Genomic DNA, 22,781 nt, shown 5'->3' with positions numbered 1-22,781 from the left:
TTTCATGCTGTTCTGAGTAGTAGTGAAAGCAGCGACTCCTAAAACATATATAAAACATATTTTAACACAAAATGAGCTATATATATATATATATATATATATACACAGTATATATATCGATATAGGCGATATTGTGATTCTCTATATGGCCAAAGTAGAAAACTCGATATATCTTGAAATATTGCCCAGCCCTATGTTAGTTTGGGCTGCTGACTTCTAGCTGAAGAGCTGCAAGGCTGGAGAAAGCAGAAGAGATCACAATATTTGGTTTGCATTTCAAAAAATGAAGTCTTCCTAAGGTACTGATTCAAATCTCCAGAAGAAACACTGAGCTATGAAGACACACAGACATCTTAACACAAATGAATCATCACATCTGAAAACCAATATTTTTAGACAAAGCAACAGTGAGCACTGCATCATTTCACTCTGCACTCAAAAACACCAAGAACGCCAAAGTCGACCACTTTTTATTTATCTTTAAAATGTCAAAGTGAAAAAAATTCACAGTATAACCACACACACACACACACGCACGCACGCACGCACGCACGCACACACACACACACACACACACACACACACACCTGCAGTTGAGGGAACCAATCAGAAAGCACCCAAAGAACATTTCTGCCATACAAACCAAAACAAACACTCTCTCTAGTACAGAAATGTGAACTTTGACACAAAAACAGATCAGTCACATAAAACAGAGCACAATACTTTAAATACATTAAGAATATCAGAGAACAACGCTTAAATAAAATGTACAAAAATATCTGTTGAACATGTTAACATATTTACATGGACTGTGGCCTGTAGTAATGGGAGGCGGGGCTCTCACTGTGCACATCACAGCAGCTCTAATGTACAGCATGTCAATGGAAACCAAATAAACTGCTCAATGAACCACTCTTTATTCACATTGCCAGTCACACTCACTGAAATGCTATATTTTAGAGCTTTCTGGTTCCAGTTCATTAGTTTTTGGCCAATAAAAACTCTTACAGTGGGTATTAATACAGACGTAAGGAAGACATTTTTATTTTGGGTTACTAAACTGATGTAGAATGTGAATTTTAAGATAATACTTTAAAGTTTGTTTTCTATCTGCCTTGATTAAAAACAATTGGGGGGAAATATCACTATAAACTCAGTTGTGTAGTGAATAAGGTCAGAATATACAGACAGAAGCATAAAAAAGGAAGAAAGTCAATTTTTTCCATTCATTCACTACAATGTATTTTCAGTCTTTCACATTGTGTGAGTGCTGCTGTAAAGTGTGTTGATGGGGCTAAGACTGTGTACGTCTACTCATCTCCAGGCCAGTGGAGTCTCAGTTCAGTCAAACTACAAACTGATTGCATAGTTGCATTGTTGTAAAATCCACTCACTCTTCATTCACTGTTATTGTTTCAAATGCTGTCAAACTTGTGTTTTAAATAGTCTTTTATAACTTTAGCGATCGGTAGCTCCTCCAAGAACTTCAAACTCTGAAGACCGATACAGTGACGAATTTTAATCCGACACAAGTCCTGAAGAGTCCGAGGTTGTTCTGGAAGGAAAGCAGAGACGCATATCACACAAAGTTCACACAAAAATTAGAGTCTGACACAACGACTAAAAAAGCAAAGTGTGAAACTCATTCATGACCAATCTGAGTCTTAACACAGTAAAGAACCAAGCCTTTGGTTTGGGTATTTTTGGGTGTTTTGGGAGTTTTTACACAATTTCTGTTGTCATTTGGTGCATGACATTTGGTGTGTGTGTGTCTTTGAAGTAATTAGGGCCCAAGCGTAGGACCCTATTGTAATACACTTGTTTTTATTATTATCCTTCTTACAAAAATGTGATCGCATTTTTGAGAACTTAAACATTATCAAATTCTCATGAAAATTTGAACGCATATTAGGACTGGGGAAAACTTTGATATTTTTGGAAAATTGTACATGTGATGACTCAATAGCTCCACCTAGAAAATTGGCCTTTAATGGAGTTATTACAATTTGTTTCACGTACAGCTATGAAATTTGATGCACATATGTATCACGACAAGACGAACAACATTGCCTTATCAACTCTTTATCCAAAATGCAACAGGAAGCCACCATTTTGAATGAACTGTGAGGATTTTGTTCATTTTCAAGATACATCTTAACGTCGAACAACTCCAAACACCTAAAATTTGGCGAGTATATACAACTGGACTCTGTGATTAAAAGTTATCAAAATCTTCTACAAAAGTTCAAGGGCGTCGCCCTGGCGGTGTCCTGAACTTTGATGTTTCGCCATCAAACATCACGTGCTGCTTATCAAACCATACATGTCTGATCAGAGTCCTGCCCTGATCACATCCATATTAATATCACCTCAACGTGCGCCACATCCCGACATGCGAGTGGTTGCGAGGGCCCGTTCTTCACTGCTTGCAGCTTTAATTTTGTATATGTTTTGTGTATTTAAATGTGTTTAAGTGGTTGTTGTGTGAGTCTTTGTCATTTTGAGGATTTTTGGAACCTTTTCGTGTGTTTAAGTTGTTACTTTGTGTACTTTTGTTGACGGCTAGTGAATTTTTGCTGTTATTTTTTGTGTGTTTTTGGAGTTATTTGCTGCATTTTTTGTTGTTTTGTGCATTTTTGGAATTATTTTGTATACATATATTTCTGTTTTATTCATTTTTGGAGTTATTTTCTATATTTGTTTTGTGCATTTTTGGGGTTATTTTCTATAGTTTTGTGTATTTTTGTGTAAATCCGTTGGCATTATGTCCTTGGAGTCATTTTGTATCCATGTTGTTTTTTTGTAGTTCTTTTGTTTCTTTAAGTGGTTTAAGCAGTTTTCTGATGCCTATATCACTTGACTGCAGTCTGACTCTAATTTTCTAAAATCTAGACATTTTTCACAAACAATGCCACAAAATTCCTATAAACTGCAAAAAACCACGTCGCAGAATGAAGTAATGTTGGAGTGAAGATCCTGCAGGGACTGATTTCTATCATTTATACCTCAGATAACGTGCCTTACACACTGTGTAGATCCGTTATATGTAGAAGTGCAAACTGGGGATGAGGATGTTTAAATTGTCATTTTTTCCTCACCTAAAGTCTGTGGCCAAGTTAAGATCAAACTGATCTGTGTTTGTTTCCTGAGAACAAATTAGTTCAACAGCCCTGCCTTAGGCCTTTAGTGTTGGCTGCGGACTATTGGAGGCACGTGAGCACCCCCTCGTGGTTCATATTGTGATGTGGTGAAGGAAATGGGTGACTTTACTATAAACAAGGTCTATTGGCAGTGGCACTGCAAAATCTAAACTCAGGAAAGGATTACAGTTGTTTATATAAACATGAGAAAAACCTGGAACGTCTACAGCAGTGGTTCCCTACCTTTTTCGTATCGTGACCCCATTTTGATATCAAGTATTTCTGGTGACCCGAGACCTTTTTTCCTAAAACTTAGTATTATAATTTTAGAATTAGTTCATTATACTGCTCTACAAATACAGAGTGCCCAGGATTAGTGACAAACACTGTATCTGAGTGCCAGCTCAAACATTTTTATTGCATTATATTTTAACTAGATTTATGTCATAATATGTAGGGATTAGGGATGTAACGATTAATCATAAGGCAGTTAAAAATTGATTCGCAGTACTTTTTTTTAAACAGCAGAGGGCACTATTTATCCTTCTCTTGTCCAGAACCGGAGGCGGCGGGCGGAATCTCCTACTATTCTCTTTCTGGCCGCCTACTACTCTTAAATATGTTCATAAAGCAACGAAAGAATATCTGTAATATTACATGAATATCAGTAAAAGTCATGTTTTTCTATTAGCACCGTCTGCTAGCGCATAGCATCTCTTCTTCACCGCAAGAATATTTGTATGTCAACCGACCACTGCGTTATCAGCGCCCTCTGCTGGTCCAAACAAATATCTGCTGTAAATACAGTGCAATGACTGTTTTTTTTTTTTTAAAGTCCAATTGCTAAGGCACAAAAAACATTTTTAGTTGCACTTTTAAAAAGAAAAAGAAATATCATGTAGTTTTGCATTGTTTACTATTGAACCAGAATTGAAATTAATAGGCTTCTTCTTCATTTGTATTATTCCATTATTTATTTCATTCAAGATTTATTTTTACATAAATTTCATTGTTTTGAATAGTTTATCAAGGGATTCTTTTGACAATGAAAAATAAAAGGAAAATAGTACAGTATTTTCTAGTTTTTTTCCCAAAAAAAAGGGAATATTTTATATCATCTATCATATCATTTGTATACAGTGCCATTTTGTAAAATAAATCGTGAGAGAATCGTATCGGGAGTTCAGTGAATCCCTAATAGGGATGCACCGAAATGAAAATTTGAGGCCGAAGCCGAATACTAGACATTTCAGGGGACCCCATTTTAATTCCAGGCGACCCCAAGGTTGAAAAACCCTGGTCTGAAGTTACATTTTATCTGTCGATTCTTCTGCCCTACGATTACTGTGCACGTATGGCCTCGGACAATAAAATAAAAACTGAAGTTAAATGTACTGTGACATACAGTATTTAGGTAAAGTATGAGGATATTTATTTAATTCAAAAATTGACGTTGAAATTGCCGCTCTAAAGTTTGTTTTAATCCCCACTATAAACACTCTCTTAGTGACATTTTCAGAAAGGTTTCCTGCATTGCATTGTGAGATGTAGAGTCCTGTAGACAGGTGCATAGAAGTGTTTTTACTTAATTCTTACTCTGATTTCTTGTGTTTCTTTGCCAAACAAGGAGGACATGAGTTTAGTTTGACATCCTTTTTTCGTTCTGGTTGTTTCCCAGTATTCCCAGTGATATCACATCACTCTGTGAGACATTCGGTTTCAGCCAGACTCAGATCTCTGTATGTAAGCCCCAAAATACAACTTTCAATGAAAACACCAGAAATGTGTTGGGAAGTCACAAGAAATCACAGAAAGAATTAAGTAAAAACACTTCAATGCATCTGTTTACAGCACGTGTCAAACTCGAGGCCCGGGGGCCAAATCCAGCCCCTTCGAACAGCAAATTGGGCCCACAGGAGCAAATTAAAAAGGACAGAGAAAACATGAATTATTGCGTAAATGAATAAATACACTAGTTGTAGATACCGTATCTCAAATTCACTAACTTTTTCTTCAGTTTATATCGCATGAATGCAGTCATTTTTAATCGTAAATTGTAGATTTTTCCACAAATCTTGCAATTTTTCTCAAACAATTCCACAAAAATCCTCTAAATTACACAAAAATTAGAGAAAAAAAATCTACGGCCCACTTGAGGTCAAACTGGTCCATATTTAGCCCCTGAGCTAAAATTTGTTGTTTGGCACAACTGGTCTATAGGCTGTGCATCCCACAATGCAATGCATCAAACTTTTCTAAAAATGTCATTAAATTGAGTGTTTACATTGGAGATCAACACAAACTCCCGCAATTTCAACCTTTGACATATTTTTTTCCCCCAGCAAATGATCCTCAATTACGTTGTTATCTGATAAAAATAAAAAAAGATTAACGCACAGATTGAAACCCAACAAAGAAGTAATGCAGTGGTAGTAGCTCATGGGTTCAGTTCCTTAGCGTGTGATTGTATTTGGGACGGTCCTTTGATGACAGTGAGTGTAATCCATAGGGCAGTGGATATGTGAGCTGTGTGAGTCTGTCAGAGGCCTTTTCTCCATCACTGATGAACACCTCTTTGATATCAAAGCTCAAGGCCAGCACAGGAATGCAGCCATTGTTCACGTTACCGTTATCCCATGATGCTTCAGGTGAGTTGTTTTTTTTTCTTCAGCTACTCAACACTGGTCAATGGGTTGGGGTCAATTCCATTTTTCAATTACAATTACGTCTTCAATTGTCCATGTTCAATTACAACTAAATTACGATTACGGTGACTGGCATTTTTTCAAATAATTAAATTTACAATGATTATTTTCCCTGAAAATCAATTACAATTACATTATCAATTACTAAAGCTCAAATTAAATTACTCAAAATCACCAGGCCTGAAATAAATACACCTTATAAAACAAAACCTTCCTCAAGGACTGCACAATTAATCAAATTTTAATCAGGATCACGATTTTGCTGCACTCTGTAATAGTGTATTTATTCAGTTAGCCTTTGGTACATTTTAAATTATTGAGTTATTTTTTTTACTATTCCATTTTAAACTGTACACATATTGTTTGTTAAAAAGTAGTGAAATCAAAAACACAGATTTTTACCTAACATGTTACATAAACGTGATTATAATCGTGATGACAATATTGATAAAAAATAATTGTGATTATAATTTTGGTGATAATCGTGAAGCCCTACCTTCCTTTTGTGTCCTGTGTTAGCATCTCTTATGATAACGGGTCAGTTTTAACCCATGTCTTAAATCAATCTATCAGGTTCAAAATAAATGAAAATATTGGTATTAATATTTTTGGTGTGGGTGTCTGAGCCTTTATTCACTACACCCCTTGATTTAATTTTTTTTAAATGGTAAAATGATCTTGAAGAGAAGTGACAGGTAGTGGAAAATGTTGAAATGAAACACATTATAATAGTTGTTAACTACGTATGTGTAAGCCATAGAACTGTAACATGGTTCCACAGGTTTGTGTTTAATTAAATTATAAATTATAGTTTTTACAGAATTTCCATTAAAATTACAATTATAAAGTCACTTTTCTGAACTCAATTACATTTAAACTATGATTATAACAGCAACAGATTTTGTAAATACAATTATACGATTACAGTTATAACCCCAACCCAACTGGTCGTTATTTTAAACTGTGTTGGCCAGCAGCTCCCTTTGACCTTTCCTACTATACATTTAGAAAATACACCTACTTACGCAGCGCCATATTTTATGATTTGTTTTACATCTGAATTCTCTGTGCCTGCAAATATACGTGGTAATAAAAACTCTTCTGATTCTAAAAAACCTTGAACATGTCATAATTTACACAGTGTATTCCTGAAACACTCCATGTGCTCAGTTTGAGTCCTTTTCTAAATTACACCGATAGAGCCCTATAATTTCCACGTTAATAGAATCATGAAATCAACCAATAAAAACACAATCCAGTGTTAATTGTGAAAAGGAACCGTTCATTGGGTGCACCTCCTGCACCCATTCCCAGGTTCCTGTGTTGTAAATGTCATGCCAATGTACTATTCATACTAAATCTGATGTCAAAACAGTTATGTAGTGCGTTCACATTAGATAGTATGAAAAGTATGAGTAGGTAAAAAATACCCAGATGTATACTATATTGGGACATTTTTTAAGTTTGCACGGTGGGCACATACCCAACGATCCCATGATGCATTGCAAGCGGAATGTAAAATGGTCCTGGGACCAGCTTCAAGCTAAAAATCAAACATCCCCTTTTCAAAATAAAAGCATCTCTTCTTGTCTGTCTTAAGTTTTTAATACTTTTATAAATAGGGCTCTTATTTTGAAGTTAACCGGTAGTTTTGCCAGTAGCACAATGTCAGGTATATTCTACTCGGTCACTGTCTCACATAAAATGTTTTCAGAACTTTCAAAGGTGGAGAACCAAAGCAGATGTTTAGCCGCAATGTGCTTCAGGTTTTTGTCATTGTAGGTTCCAAAGGCATCTTGGGAAACTTGAAAGTATACTTCAGTAGGAACGCTTATCATTCTAATTATACTAATAGTATTTAGTAGACAGTATATAGTCGTTGAGTTTGTGGTGTATAGTATGGGGTCTGACATTTTGTACACAGCCCAGGTCCTGAGTTAAAATGTCTAAACTTCAAAAAAATAACTGATTCCTAAATATAAAGCCGACCAGTTCCCGCATAACTTTCATGTGTCTATGAAGCTCCGCCCGTTTCTGGTGAAGTGATGCAAACATGGAGGGAGGGGCTCTCTTCATCAGCTTCACCTGCTCAGAGTGTTTGAACAACATCTCATCAGAGCTACAGAAGATCTGTGGGAAAAGTTGGTTCATGAGTACTTGATAGCTTGTAATACTACAATATTCTGGCCCCTTGTGGTGAAATAACTGATGCATCCATGTTTCCATTTGTTTTTGTCTAATCATTATGATCTGGAATGATGTCATCAGGATAATTCAAATTAGGTTAATTGATTGATTAATTAGTTGATCAGAACGTAATCAATAAATCTGCTTATATTCAGTAAACCATTGATCCTTGAAGGGAAATATGGTGAAAGAAATGCTGCTCTCATACATCTTTATATGACAAATTATAAATAGGACTGGGACTTTAACACGTAAATATCAAATTAATTAATTATGGAAAAATAACACTTTTTTGCACTCCAAATAACACCGAACCTTCCTTATTGCACGAGTTCCCGGTATAAGCATAATAATGATGCACAGACTACAATGCACAGGGGACATTAACTTTAGTTTTGAACCTTAATTAGTAAACCATTGACCCCTGAGAATAAATTGGGTGACATTAATGCTGCTCTCATACATTTTCAGGGTTCTCGCCAGCGCTGTTGAGCGTAGGGCCCCCCGACGTTGTTACATCAGCCGCACCGTCTATTTAATACAGGCGATTTGCTCGGATGCGCCAGTCTTTATCTGAGGACCCCTGCAATCACTTAGCTGCCCCCAATGCTGCCTGTGTGTGCACCGTCCAATAGTGTAGCTTCAACCAGACGTAGCGTGTAGCTACTTGTCATGTTCATATTACTCACAACGAATCATTTTACATGTGCACGCTAGGGATGGGCGATATTGACAAAAAATATTATCCCGATAATTTCTAGTATTTATCACGATAACGATAAAAATCACGATAAATAAAAACTATAAATTAAAAAAAATCACAACTTTGTGTAAACAGGTTCCTTACAAACACAAATAACTGTGAATACATCAACACTAGACACATTTAAAAAGGCTACAATAACTGCTGACTCACTGATATTTGATGGAATATATTTGTGCATGTGAATTACTATTAGTGTTATTGTATGTAATTCATTCATTTCCTCACTTGAAATAAAATGATTAAAAAAAAGGAAAAAAAAAGCATATTAAAAGCACAAATAGTGTTTTTACTGCTGATGAAATATAATTGAAAAATATTGCGTTTTCCCAAATTGGGATGAATGAATAGTGACATTAGTTATTATGTTAATATTTATTTCACACAACGTGAGACATGTTTTTATTCTTCCATACAAGTATTAAATCTGACCATCAACAAATCGGTGGCTGTCTGTGGTTTGATGACAGTAAGACGTGTTCTTTTTATTTGGTCTATTATTCCTTATATGGAGTTGTTAGCGCTAGCACTTAGCTCAGTCTGTGTGTCAGTGGGTTAGCTTAGCATAATTAGCTTTAGTTGAGTTTCCAGTTCATAATCGTTGCTACGGGTTCATCTCTGTCCCCGTGTTTGTAGAACTTTGGGTGGATCTGACGGAGGAACTTGAATCGGTTCCCTTTGTTTGATGGTTGTCTGGTTTTAACTAAGTAGTGATCCATGATGTATCACAGCATAGTAGCTTCTGGTAGCCATGACGAACACCTGACACACACAGAGACGGCAGTGTGTGCGGGGGGCGGTGCACACCGTGCAGAGCTTCCGTAAACAACGTTCCACTCCAGAGAATAATAAGTTGACAACAAATGGGACTGTTCGTGGAACGCAGTTTTTTATTGGGGCATTCTTGGCTAAATTGAGGGACAAATGGCCCGTGGCCCTCGCTAATTTCAGACATGGGAATTTATCGTTTATATCGAGGGATTACATATTCTTACCGGTGAGAATGTTTTTTATGATAAAATATCGCACATTCCTAGTGCAGGCACAGATGTAAATACCGTCTGGTTGAAACATGTTCGGGCTTAAAGAGGTTTGGGCGTGTTCTGTCAGGCCGGGTCTTCTTTTTTTGGCCCAAATAAAGCTATAATGTGTGCGTCCTCCGCGCGTGCGTGTGTGCACTATACCAAGGATGAGTAACTAACTACATTCATCATCACCTTCACCTATTCAACGAATCACTTTTAGCTTTAAAGTAAGGCTGACACAAAGATTAAAAAACAACACAAAAAACAAACTTTGGCTTTACTTCACTAAATTTGAAAAGTTATACATTTCAAAAATGTCTGCCTTGGTGGCGCTCACTCGCGCACCACGCGATCCCCTATGCTCTGAAAAATTCCTGGTGAGAACCCTGGACGACAGTCAGAATAATCCATGTCTTACTGTATATTTACCTTTTAATTGTATTATTTTATATTAGTTTTATTCTGACATACGTTTGCTTCGTAATGGTTTTCTTTTTATTACTATTTATTGTTGAAAACCAAAATTTTCTGAAAGGATTGATAAACTATTTCTTAAAAAAACCAAAATTTAAAACATTTTTATGACATTTGAAAAACATTTGAATGCATTTTATCGGGCCCTGCACTGACCTTCCCTTAGAGGTTTCTTCACACCAAAGCAGCACATGACTTTGTAACACAACATGGCGATGGGACTTACTTGTGACTTCCTGTAGGAAGTCGAGACATGGCCGGCTGATCCCAGACATGCTAACAGACACAGCTACGGGTGTTTGGCCCTCATAGTTCCTGGTGTTAGTGTCAGCACCGTACGTGTAGAGCATCTCCGCACACAGCACATCGTCCCTGAGCGCGGACAGGTGAAGGGGAGTCTGGCCGTCTTCTAGACGTCCCAGATTAGTGTCCGCCCCCCGCTGCAGAAACATGCGGCAGTACGAATGGTTGCCTTTGATGACAGCGTAGCGCAGCAGGAAGCCATTCTGAATGTCAATGTTGGCACTGTGGTCCAGGAGGATCCGCACGCAGCTGGAGCGCTCACGAATGATGGCAAGCTGAAGGGGCGTGGTTCCTTTGTCGCTCAGTGGGTCCACCTCGGCCCTGAACTCAAGCAGGAGGCGGACAAAGGAGTCCCGGCCGTAGTGGGCGGCCACATGCAGCGGCGTCCAGCCGTCATTACTTTTGGCATTGATGATGTCGCTGCGAAACTCAGACTCCAGCATGAGTCGGGCGATGCGGGCTCTGCCGTGCATAGCAGCGTAGTGGAGGGCTGTGAAGCCCCCGATAAAGTCTTTCACTGCTGGATCCGCTGCACAAAAAAAAAAATAAACATCAGTGTCATTAGGGCTGGGTGACAGGATTGGGGTCAATTATAATTATAATAGTAATTGATAATTAATGACAATTATGGTGTAATTATAGTGTAATAGTAATTGATAATTAATTACAATTATGGTGTAATTATAATTGTAATAGTAATTGATAATTAATTACAATTATGTTGTGATCATAATTGAATTGTAATTGAGAGTTCAGATAACTGACTTTATACTAAATAAATGAAAAAATGGTAATTTACAATTCAATGAAACATAAACCAGGGAAACCATGTTACAGTTCTATGGCTTACAAATATGTAGTTAACAATTATTAAAATATGTTTCATATCCACTTTCCCCACTACCTGTCACTTCTCTTCAGGATCATTTTACCACTTAATTATTATTTTTTTATTGGATATACTGACAGAAAAAAGGCTCAGAAGCCCACATCAAAAATATTAATACCAATATTTTCAGGGAACCAAGAGATGAGAAACAAATAAGATGATAGATAATGTTTTAGTGTATTTTACAGCTGATTTAAGACATGGGTCAAAACTGACCCGTTAGCTAACACAAGAGTTTAATGGGGTTATTTATTAAAGGCTCAGTATTTATGTTTTATTGAACTCGAACTTAAGTAATTGAGAATGTAATTGTCTTTCAGAAGAAACATAATAATTGTATACTGTATTTTATTTGTATTTGGAAAAAATGCTGGTGATTGTAATCATAATTGAGTTGTAATGAATATGGATAACTGAAGACATAATTGTAATTGAAAAATGTAATTGACCCCATCCCTGATGGGAAATATATCATGATTCAAGATATACTGAGTTTTATTTTTTGGCAATATAGAAAATAACAATATCACCTAAATTGAATCAATATATATTTAAGTTATTTTTACATCCAAATATTAATTTTAGGAGTCACTGCTTTCACTACTTCTCAGAACATGAAAAGCTCAGTTAGATGGATTTCTGAGTCTGTCCTAACCCAGACCTTCCCCTAAACAAGCCACATTACAAAACTCACTCACACGTGCTGTCCCTTAAAGGAGAAAAAGACTAAAGTAGCACATGTTGTGCAGCTGTTTGTTAGTAAATTTGCTTGTGTGGCATTTTATTAGCAAATTTAACCCAGAATTGTCCTTCTCATAAGACTTTATTTGAATTAAAACTATCAAGATTTATATCCTATTTCACCATTTTGAGAAAAAATATTGAGATGTGAGTTATTGCCCAGCCCTAGTCTCACATCAGAGAAGCATTACTGACCAGTACGAGAAATAATGGAGAATTTACATCAGTGGTTCCCAAACTTTTCACAGTGCTGTACCCCTTCAGACATTTAACCAGAAGCCATGTATCTCCTACTCCTGCACACTTAAAAAAACATAATAATATAATGTCTTACACAATGTAGCCCTACAGTGGAATTCATCTCAGAATTTTACCTACAGTATCCTGTTGAGGAACAATATATAATAATAATATGATAATAATAATCTGTAGGCACACAAGAAAACATCTTGTTCAGAATTATTAGATTTATTTATTTTAATGTCATTTTTGGTGAGAAATAAAATATCTTATTGTCATCACCCTTAAGTGTGAAACACAACTTTAATGAGAAGGGTGAGGTTGGGAGGATGAACAGAACTCTGCAATGTTTGGCTTCATTTGAGAAAGTCTGAGTCTTAAAGGTCCCATATTATGCTATTTTTCACCATGTTTTCTGGAGTTTAAGCTGTCTGAAAAGTGATTTCCTGAGTAATTCTAAAAACGGGCTGATTTGCGGCCTACTTATGCATATTCATGAATAGGCGTGTCTGTAGACGCTATGCACACACTTGTTATTGTTTTCAGCCAAAAAACTGCACATTACGGTAAAACACTGCTATTTAAACAGTTACTGTGTGTCAGTCAGAAAAACACTGCTCCACAGTGTGTGTGTGTGTGCAGCGCTCCAGCAGTATATGTCTGCAGAGCCTGAGCAGCAGCAGCAAAAGCAGAAGAGTTCAAACACTTCAAACTCTTACCGAAGCTGCTAAGTTGCTAACCCTAACCCTTTCAAGGTGATAGTCCACTGTTTTGTCCAACCGCTGCATCGCATTGTGTCACAAAGTCTCCTATTACCATTCAGAGGAGGCGGGCCTATGTAAATGACTCTTTTGATTACGTCACGACAGGAGCTGAATCTGAACAGCCTGTAGGAGCGCCTTTTTACCAGTGGGTGGGCTACAGAGACCATGCAGGAATCGCTTGTTTTCCTCATTCTGAGGCTCAGGGAGAACCAGGTTATAGATGTAGAGACCAGAAAAAAAGTGTTTTTCATAATATGGGACCTTAAAATCGTTCTCCACGCAAAGTCTTTTTCTGTCTTTTGTTTTCATGTTTGTCAAAGCTGAAAATCCACTCTCACACTAGTACATGGTGGCAAAGGGCATCAAACATGTTTAGCTAGCGCAAAGCAATGTAGCTCTTATCAGATTTTAGCATTTTTGATGAGATCGTTTCTCTGTCACCACTAGAGGGTAGTCTTACAGAGGCCAATATGTAATCTGTGGCATGTGTGGAGGCTCCTGACTGCTGATTTAAATAACTACCTTGAAGGTAAGTGGGACGGTGCGTCTCTATCACCTTCAAATTTAATAAAAAATTGTCAATTGTGTAAATGTTTTTCGCAAAATACCACCCTCTGTGGTGCATGTCCAGTCATAGTGAGACCGAACCAACATGAAGACTGATTATTGGTTAACACTAAACTCTGACCTCCGTGCTCCAGAAAGACCCGAACGCATCGCTCCTTCCCCTTGGCGGCTGAGAAGTGAAGCAGCGTCCATCCGTTGGCGTCTCGGACCTTGGGCGAGTATCCCTGCTCCAGCATCCTCCTCACGGTGCACACGTCTCCTGCTGCCACTGCAGCCTGGATCTGCAGCTCCTCGTGAAGCTCAGGGTTCCTTCTGCAGTGGTGGTTCAGCATCCTGTCAAAAATACGCTGGAAAGTTTAAACCTGCATGCTGACTTCCATCCAGCAATGTGGACACTACTAACTTTACTCAGTAATGGTATCAGAGCCCATTTTCAGGGCAGTTTTCTATGATACGTGAAATTTGCTTGTGACTTTATATAATCAAATACCGTTAAACTTATTTCAATGATGGAAACCTTTTATTTGTGCTGGGCAGGGTTATTTTGATTTATTTATTTGATAGGGACAGTGCATATTCATGAACATCTGTAATACAGTGTAAATATGCCAGCAAACAATTCCATCTGTTGTCCCTAGGCAGGTAACACAAAATAGAAACAGGTAACACAAAATAGAAATACATTTACAAACATTACATATAACAATAGCAGACAGTTAAGTGTTCACCGACTTGGCTTTCTTTCATCCATAGTTTAAGATTCAGTGTAAAAGTAGAATGGTACATTCTCTTATTGTAAAAAAAAAAAAGATTGTTCCAATAGTTGGGGTTAATTACATTTTTCAGTTACAATTACATTTTCAATTATCGATGTTAAATTATGATTAGAGTTGCCAGCATTTTTACCCAATTTAAATTAAATTACAATAATTTTTTATCCTAAAAAAGTCACTTACAATTCCATTCTCAATTACTAAAGTTCAATTACAATTAATCACAATTACGGAGTCTGAAATAAATAACCTAATAAAAGTTAACCTTCCTCTTGTGTTAGCATCTCTCATGGTAGCGGGTCCTAAATCTGCTGTAAAATACACTAAAAACAAATATCTACCATCCAATTTCTTTCCTATCTATTAGTTAACTTGTTAGGCTTTGTAATCAATGAAAATATCAATCAATCAATCAATCAATCTTTATTTGTATAGCGCCAAATCATAACCAATGGTATCTCAAGGCACTTTACAGTAGAGCAGTCTTAAGGACGGACTCTTCATTTTATGGATACACACATATGCATATATACGTATATACACATACATATGTATCCCACACCCAACATGAATTCATCATGGCGGCAAGGAAAACCTTCTGTTAAGCAGCAGGAACCTTGTGTGGATCCCATTCCTATGATGAACAGCCATCCACGTTATGCTGTGTTGGGTGTGTGCAGAGGAAAGGGTGGAGAAAGAGCCGCTGAGACTCTGTAACTCCACACTGAGGATCCCACGGACCTGCAAGACAAAAGCCAGAAGGAGTACAGGAGCAAACACACAAGGGAAGAAGCAGACATAGAGGGAGTGTTTGAGAGAGGAATGGGACCCTCTCCGGTCCCTCTCTAGCCTAAATGACCACTCTCTTAACGCCCTCTCCAACCTCTCTCCAACCGAGCATGCCAGACCCCCCCCCCCGGCAGTCTATGCCTATTGCATCTTAATTATGAGCTATGAGCTGGTTCCTAACTAAAAGCTTTACCAAAGAGGAATGTTTTGAGCCTAACCTTAAAGGTAGAGAGGGTGTCTGCCCCCCGAACCGTGGTTGGTAGATGGTTCCAGAGAAGTGGGGCCTGATAACTGAAAGCTCTTCCTCCTATACTACTTTTAGAGACAAATGGAACAACGAGTAGGCCAGCATTTTGAGAGCGTAGTGTTCTGGGGGGATTGTATGGCACTACAAGCTCCTTGAGATAGACTGGTGCCTGTCCATTTAGGGCTTTATAAGTGAGAAGAAGAATCTTGAATTCTATTCTATATTTTATGGGAAGCCAATGCAGAGAGGCTAATACAGGAGTATTGTGATCTCTTCTCCTAGTTTTAGTCAGTACACATGCTGCAGCATTTTGAACCAGCTGAAGTGTCTTAAGCGACTTGCTCGGGCAGCCTGCTAAAAGAGAATTACAATAATCCAGTCTAGAGGTAACAAAAGCATGGACTAGTTTTTCGGCGTCGCCCTGAGACAGGATAGATCTGATTTTAGCAATGTTACGGAGATGAAAGAAGGCAGTTCTTGAAGTTTGTTTTATGTGAGAGTTGAAGGATAAATCCTGAACAAATAGAACCCCAAGGTTTCTAACAGTTGTGCTTTGTGCCAGAGTAATGCCATCTAGGGCAGTTAGGCTAGCATAGGTTTCTCTAAGGTGTCGTGGGCCCAGTACAATGACCTCAGTCTTGTCTGAGTTGAGAAGAATAAAATTTTGGTCTATCTAGGCCCTAATGTCCTTTAGACAGGCCTCAAGTTTAGATAGCTGATTTGTCTCACCTGGCTTCATTGATACATACAGTTGGGTATCATCAGCATAGCAGTGGAAGTTAACAGAGTATTTTCTCATAACATTACCAAGGGGGAGCATATAGATACAGAAGAGGATTGGACCTAGCACAGAGCCCTGAAGAACCCCGTAGCTTACTTTAGTGTACACAGAAGACCTATTATTCACGTGTACAAACTGGTACCTATCAGATAGGTAGGACTTAAACCAGTTTAGGGCAGTCCCTGTGATTCCAAGTAATTTCTCTAATAGAATATAGTGATCTATAGTGTCAAAAGCTGCACTAAGATCTAATAAAACCAGCACTGAGAGTCGTCCTTCATCTGAAGCCCAGAGTAGATCATTAGTTACTTTAACTAAAGCAGTCTCTGTGCTGTGTTGAGCTCTAAAACCTGACTGGAAGTCCTCGAACAGGCTGTTGTTTTGAAGAAATTCACAGAGCTGAGCCGCCACAACTTTCTCAAGAATCTTTGAAATAAAAGGAAGATTAGATATAATAAATATAGGTTTTAATATTTTTGGTTTGGGTATCTGTGCCTTTTTGTGTCAGCATACTCCTCAATTTCAATTTTTTTTTAAATCGCAAAATGTGGGAAAGCTTGATATGAAACATATTTTAATAATTGTTAACTACATAAAACTGTAACATGGTTCCCCAGTTTTGCGTTAAATTATAATTGCCAATTTTTATAGAATTTTCACTGCGATGACAATTACAAAGTCAATTACCTGAACTCAATTACAAAAATTGCTTATTACTATGACAGCAACATATTTTTAAAATTACAATTATAGTTACACCATAATTGTGATCAATTACCAGGTACGCGATTACAATTATAATTGACCCCATCCCTGGTGCTGGGCAATGATTTCTATGTTAAAAGGACCATAACTTGTAACATGTTTAAGTATGTGCAGCATCACACACTCAGGATGTGGTAATGTCTTTTATGAGGTTTTAAAAAATAAAGCTCTTGTGAAAAGAAAATGTAGAATATTTATATTCAAGTTCATAGATTTGATATTGATACACTAGTTGAAAACAGCCCTGTGTGAAATTCCTAGTAAAAAAAACACCTGTGGTTAGCTAGCGCAGTGTCTACTTATAAAAACAAGAAAGTTCTCTCTCTCTCTGTGTGTGTGTGTGTGTGAGAGAGAGACACTGTGTTTGTTCTACCTGAAACTTTGTCAACAACTTCCAAATCCCACCAGTGTGTGCATCTGTTATTTTGAAGTAATCTGGTGTTGCAAAACGTTCATTTTATTTTTAAGATTACAGCTCCTTCTCGGTATTGAGAGCGGTATTGAGTGTGCTACTTCCAGTTCCGGGTCACCGGTTCATGATGTCACTGTGTCGCAGTTTGTTTGGGTTTAAAAAAATATTAAAAACGTTTTTGTACTGCTAAAATTTATTTCAGTTAATATTTCATGGTTATTTAAAATGATTCCCGCGATCCCAAAGTTCCTCTAAATCACAGGTCACATAGTCCACTTCCTCCTCCGTCTCCATGAATTGTGCGTGGCGGCACCAATTCACAAACTATCCGGTTCTTCAGACAGAGGAATGTACCTTTTTTGACAACGGATGGGTACACAACACAGCTCTACGATGATTATCATTTGTTCTGTGCAAGGGTGAGTGTTTCTTCTTATATTATTATGTGTGTTAAGATGCTAGCAGCTATAATGTAAACACACCCACACACGGCTGATGCGCGTGCGTGTGAGAGTGCCGGGATGTACATGCTAAACGCACACAGAGCCGTTTGGAGAGAGGGTTGCGACTTTGATGTTGCAAAATGTTTATTTTTCGTGGTACTTCTGGGTCCGTTTTTTTTCTCTCAACAACCTGTGACAGATTGTGCGCATTCGCGCGGCTGATGCGCATGCATGAGAGAATCCACAGAGGAGATAGAGGTAGCGACAAGTAGCGAGTCATGCGAGACAGACACACACACATTAGAATAAAAATATACTAAATGAATAAAATAAAACTAAACAATATTTCTACAAAAGTACACAAAACGACAACAGAAAAGCACAAAAATATGCAAAAAGGCTCCAAAAACACACAAAACAGCTAAAAAAAACAAACATACATTACAGAAAAATACACCAAACAACAACAAACAAAATATGGAAATGACTCAAAATACACAAAACTAAATATTTATACAAAAATACACAAAATGATGACAGAAATGCACAAAACTACACTAAAAAAGACACAACTACACTAAAAAAGATAGAAAAATACACAAAATTACTCCAGAATCACACTACAATGGCAACAAAAAACAATGATTATACAAAAAATGCACAAAGACAACAGAAAAATACACATAATAACTCCAAAAAACATACATTACAGAAAAATACACCAAAGAAAAACAAACATTCATCATGCATATGTCCCATTGAATTAAACCAGGGAAATTACACACCTATTTTACTTTGCACCTGCAAATATACATGCTTTATAACACTGGTGTTCTGAATGACTCAGATCTGACATTCAGCAGTCAGATCAAAACTATCACAAAAACAGCTTCAGTTTTCTGTTGCACTTTTTGATCATGTAAAGCACATTGAGTTGCCTTGTGTATAAAAAGCGCCATACAAATAAATTTGCCTTGCCTTACAGACTACAGAGTATGTACACCTTTGTACATCCCACCTTCAAACACTTACTCATTTGGCCATAATTGACCACTCTACTTAACCTCCCACTATATGAATACATACTTCTGATGGGCACTGTACTAGTTTCTCAAAAGATGCATGTACCCCTAGGAGTACGTGACGGCACTACAGGGGGTACTTGAGTAAGAGAGTGAAAAATTCAAAATGATGATTTATTAATAATAAGAAGAAGAAGAATAATAATATTGATTAAAACATTAACTGAAAATACAAGGGATGTGGTAAAAACTGTAGGAATAATGCTATTTAGGAGGCACTAAATATCGTGTCATTTCACTTATTTACAAAGTGAGATTCTTTAAAATGTGTGTTATCACTCATTCATTCCATCATCATGCTCTATTGTGGTTTTTACTGAGCAAAATGTTGTAGTCAGACAAAGGGGTTACTTGAGACAAAAAAAAGTGTGAGAACCACTGAGCTAGCTCATTTGAAACATGTACACTTTTTTGACTATGCCTCTTTAAAAGAATCGGAAATGGAAATCGTTCAAACAATGCCCAGCCCTAATTATAATGACACCTATATTTCTCTCTGTACTTCTCTGACATGATGCTCCATTGTGGTCTGAGGTAAACACAGTAATATCCAGCACACACACAAACCTCTTGACTAATTGCAGAGAGGGGTTTCTCTTCGTCATATCTGAGCAGCAGCAGAGACGTAAATCTGCACCAACAGGAAAGAAGGCAGTGGAGAGTGGAGAAGGCACTCTGTGGTCAGGAAGAGTTTCCTGCAAAACACAAACACAACGTTTCAATATTGTTCTTCCACACATGATGTTAACTTCCCACGAGGCCTTGAACGATAATCAATAAATCAATTAATCAGACGATAAATAAAATGAACTTGATAACTTTTCCAGCTTTGATATATTGTGAGTGCAAGTTTGTTTTCATCGTCTCGCACTTTCAAACAGGCTGGATGACATCAATCTCAGTACCTGTGCACGTTTATGAGCTTCGCGTAGTGAACTCTTGCCAGTCATCCCCCCTTTTTGTCTCTGTGGGGATAGAAGGGGCTGCAAACTAACGCAAAGCACAGCCAGCGTGTGCAAACATTTAGCTTCCCCGGAAAGTCACAGTCGTGAAGCGGCATGAGCAGCCGCTTTAACGCCAAAACGTCACCTGTGTGACGACTTGGTGGCGTGAGCTGCAGGTGTAAAACAGGAGCAAAACCGGTGCTCATAGCTGTATATTCCTCTCAAAGCCATACTGGCTGTTAGAGGCGCCAGCCGCTGCAGTATGAGGAGAAACACACCCTCGCAGGTGTCCAAAGGTGACATACGATGTCCTCTTATCAGAGGATCAAAACGACATTGATTACTGACAAACTAAAACCCACCTGAATAATTTGTTCAGCGATGATAAAACCTGCACGCTATTGTCCTGTTTGATGTAAAAAATAAAAAGCCACAAACAGATTGGGTGAATGGGGTTACAAAAATCTTGACTGGATTGGTAGCGTTTCTTGATAAGGTTAAATGTTCTTGATATTACAATTACAATGATTAAAAAAAAAAACAAACAAACAGGATAAATACAAGTTTTTTACATTTGCGGTGTACTTGCATACTTACGATATATAATTATTACATTAGTGGTTGATTTGGTCAAAAGAATAAAATAAAATCATAAAATCATTTATCGTCAATAATTTGTGGGACAATATATTGTCCAGAAAAATCTGTTATTGTCGCAGACCTACTTTCCACTATTGATTTTAACATATTTGAGCTCAATTCTTAGTTAAAGTGTTCGGACAGAACGTGATCAACTGTGTCACAGTGTGTTCCTGTCAGTATGAGCTCAGTGATAATGACACTTAGAACAATGGAGGAGCTTTATTTACCAACACAACAAACCTGCGCTAGTGTAGCTACACACTCAACAATGACAGTAACTACAACTAGTGACCACCACCTTTTATAAGTGCAGGATATGTGATTAAAGTGTGTTTGTGTCGTATTATATTTGGCTGAACTGAACGTTGGTTGTTAGCCTACAGGCTAACTCTGTGAGTAGCGTTAGCTTCCTCCTCTTAGGGCTTTATTGCAGACTTCTACTACATGTTGTGTTATAAACAATGGTGAATAAATGTAGTGTTTACACAAGTATTAACGCTAAGGGTGTTTTAAATGCCGGAAAATGATGTGTCAGTGTAAAACAAAGACTTAAAAGAAGCCGTTGAAGTTAGCCAATCAGCTTCTAGGGCTGAGTTCACACACAGCTGTGTGTGTGTGTGTGTGTGTGTGTCTGTGTGTGTGTGTGTGTGTGTGTGTGTGTGTGTGTGTGTGTGTGTGTGTGTGTGTGTGTGTGTGTGTGTGTGTGTGTGTGTGTGTGTGTGTGTGTGTGTGTGTGTGTGTAAACGTTGAGGACAACAAAAAGCACACACTCACCTACACACACCAACAGCACGAGCACCGGCTCATGTCGCTGCTCACCTTTAACAACAAAGTGTGTCCGAGCAGCTCAACATGAGAGCCATCTGCGAAAACAATTCCACTTCCGCCACGCGACTTTCTAAATAAAAGCGGCCTCTGAACAAGCAGAGCTGGGTGTTGCTGATTAATTTTATTAATAACTACTATATCATGTAAGAAGCGCATAAAGAAGTGCAAAATGAGTCAAAGACAAAAATGTTTTATCCAAACTGGGCGTTTAACATGTACACAAAAAGTACTGAAAATGTGTTGTATAGGACAGGGGTTCACCAAACTTTTGCATTGATGCACATTCATATGCCCTTTACAGGGGAGAATTTTTTTTTTGTTTTGTTACAAAGACTCACTCATAATTCTCACAACACTTAAACACTATTGACTGCCATTCATAACACTAACTTTGAGCGTTTAATAGTAGAAATCAACTTAAAGAGTACCTGTACTCTTGCATATAACATTAATGTGTAAGGTTTTATCTTTAAATTGAATAGCTCTGAGGACAAATGACAAGAGTAATATAATTTCAATGTGGTTGATTCAGAAGCAAAGTTTAGTAGTCTAATTCCACACGCAGGTGAATAGAGGAAGCCGTCTGTGCTCCTCTATCTGTTCTCTGTGTCTGTCACTATCCGTATATCTTCATGACTCCAAGAGGTGTCACAAACATGATCATAAATCACATGCAGACCAACTCCTTTGCTGACCTTGAGGTCATGTGAACATAAAAAGTTTCAGGGCCTATCAGACACACATTGAAAAATACAGAAATAATCATTTTAAATGTATTAATTGTTTTACCAATGACCCCCAAAAAAGAACTTTTTTTGCACGACTTTGTACCCATTGAAACAGCCATCACTCTTCACAATGATAAAGCAGTGTGTCCAGTATTCATATACTCTAAATGTAATGTATGCTTGTTTTATTGGTGCGTTGTTCCTCCTGTGGTTTTACACTTTTGTAATGATCACAAAAAACTAAACAAGGCTCTCTAGATAATATCACAAAAAATAATTAGGAAACTAATATTACTATTTTTACAATACGCATTCAATATATATTCTACACAACATTTTATATATACAGTTTATACATGCACAATAAATCAAACACATTTTGATATATGTAGAAACACATACATACATACATACATACATACATGTTCATGACATGCACATAAAATTGTTATAATATTAATATACTACAAAATTTCATCAATTACATTTTAAATACTAAATTTTGAGTGGCAGTATTTAAATTAATAAATTATTTTAGCTCAATATCGT

The 22,781-nt window shown here is 37.4% G+C and overlaps 1 protein-coding gene across 2 annotated transcripts; it reads right to left on the bottom strand.

Annotated features, from left to right (window-relative positions):
* Positions 1–569: 569 nt before the first annotated feature.
* On the bottom strand, positions 570–21,572 carry asb7 (ankyrin repeat and SOCS box containing 7). Of its 2 annotated transcripts, none has more exons than XM_028443344.1 (5): positions 21,451–21,572; positions 19,658–19,785; positions 13,920–14,131; positions 10,521–11,126; positions 570–1,555 (listed from the first exon to the last, which is right to left on the bottom strand). In XM_028443344.1, exons 2-5 carry the CDS (start codon positions 19,693–19,695, stop codon positions 1,416–1,418), a joined length of 996 nt encoding a protein of 331 aa, XP_028299145.1. In that variant the 5' UTR covers positions 19,696–19,785; positions 21,451–21,572; the 3' UTR covers positions 570–1,415. The 2 variants fall into 2 exon arrangements, with proteins under 2 accessions (XP_028299145.1, XP_028299146.1); XM_028443345.1 differs by having other exon boundaries at positions 21,496–21,551.
* Positions 21,573–22,781: the final 1,209 nt, after the last annotated feature.

Source organism: Gouania willdenowi, chromosome 3 (assembly GCF_900634775.1).
Source record: "Gouania willdenowi chromosome 3, fGouWil2.1, whole genome shotgun sequence".
Lineage (NCBI taxonomy): Eukaryota > Metazoa > Chordata > Actinopteri > Blenniiformes > Gobiesocidae > Gouania > Gouania willdenowi.
Note: the sequence above shows the minus strand (reverse complement) of the source record. Positions and strands in the feature narration are given on the sequence as shown.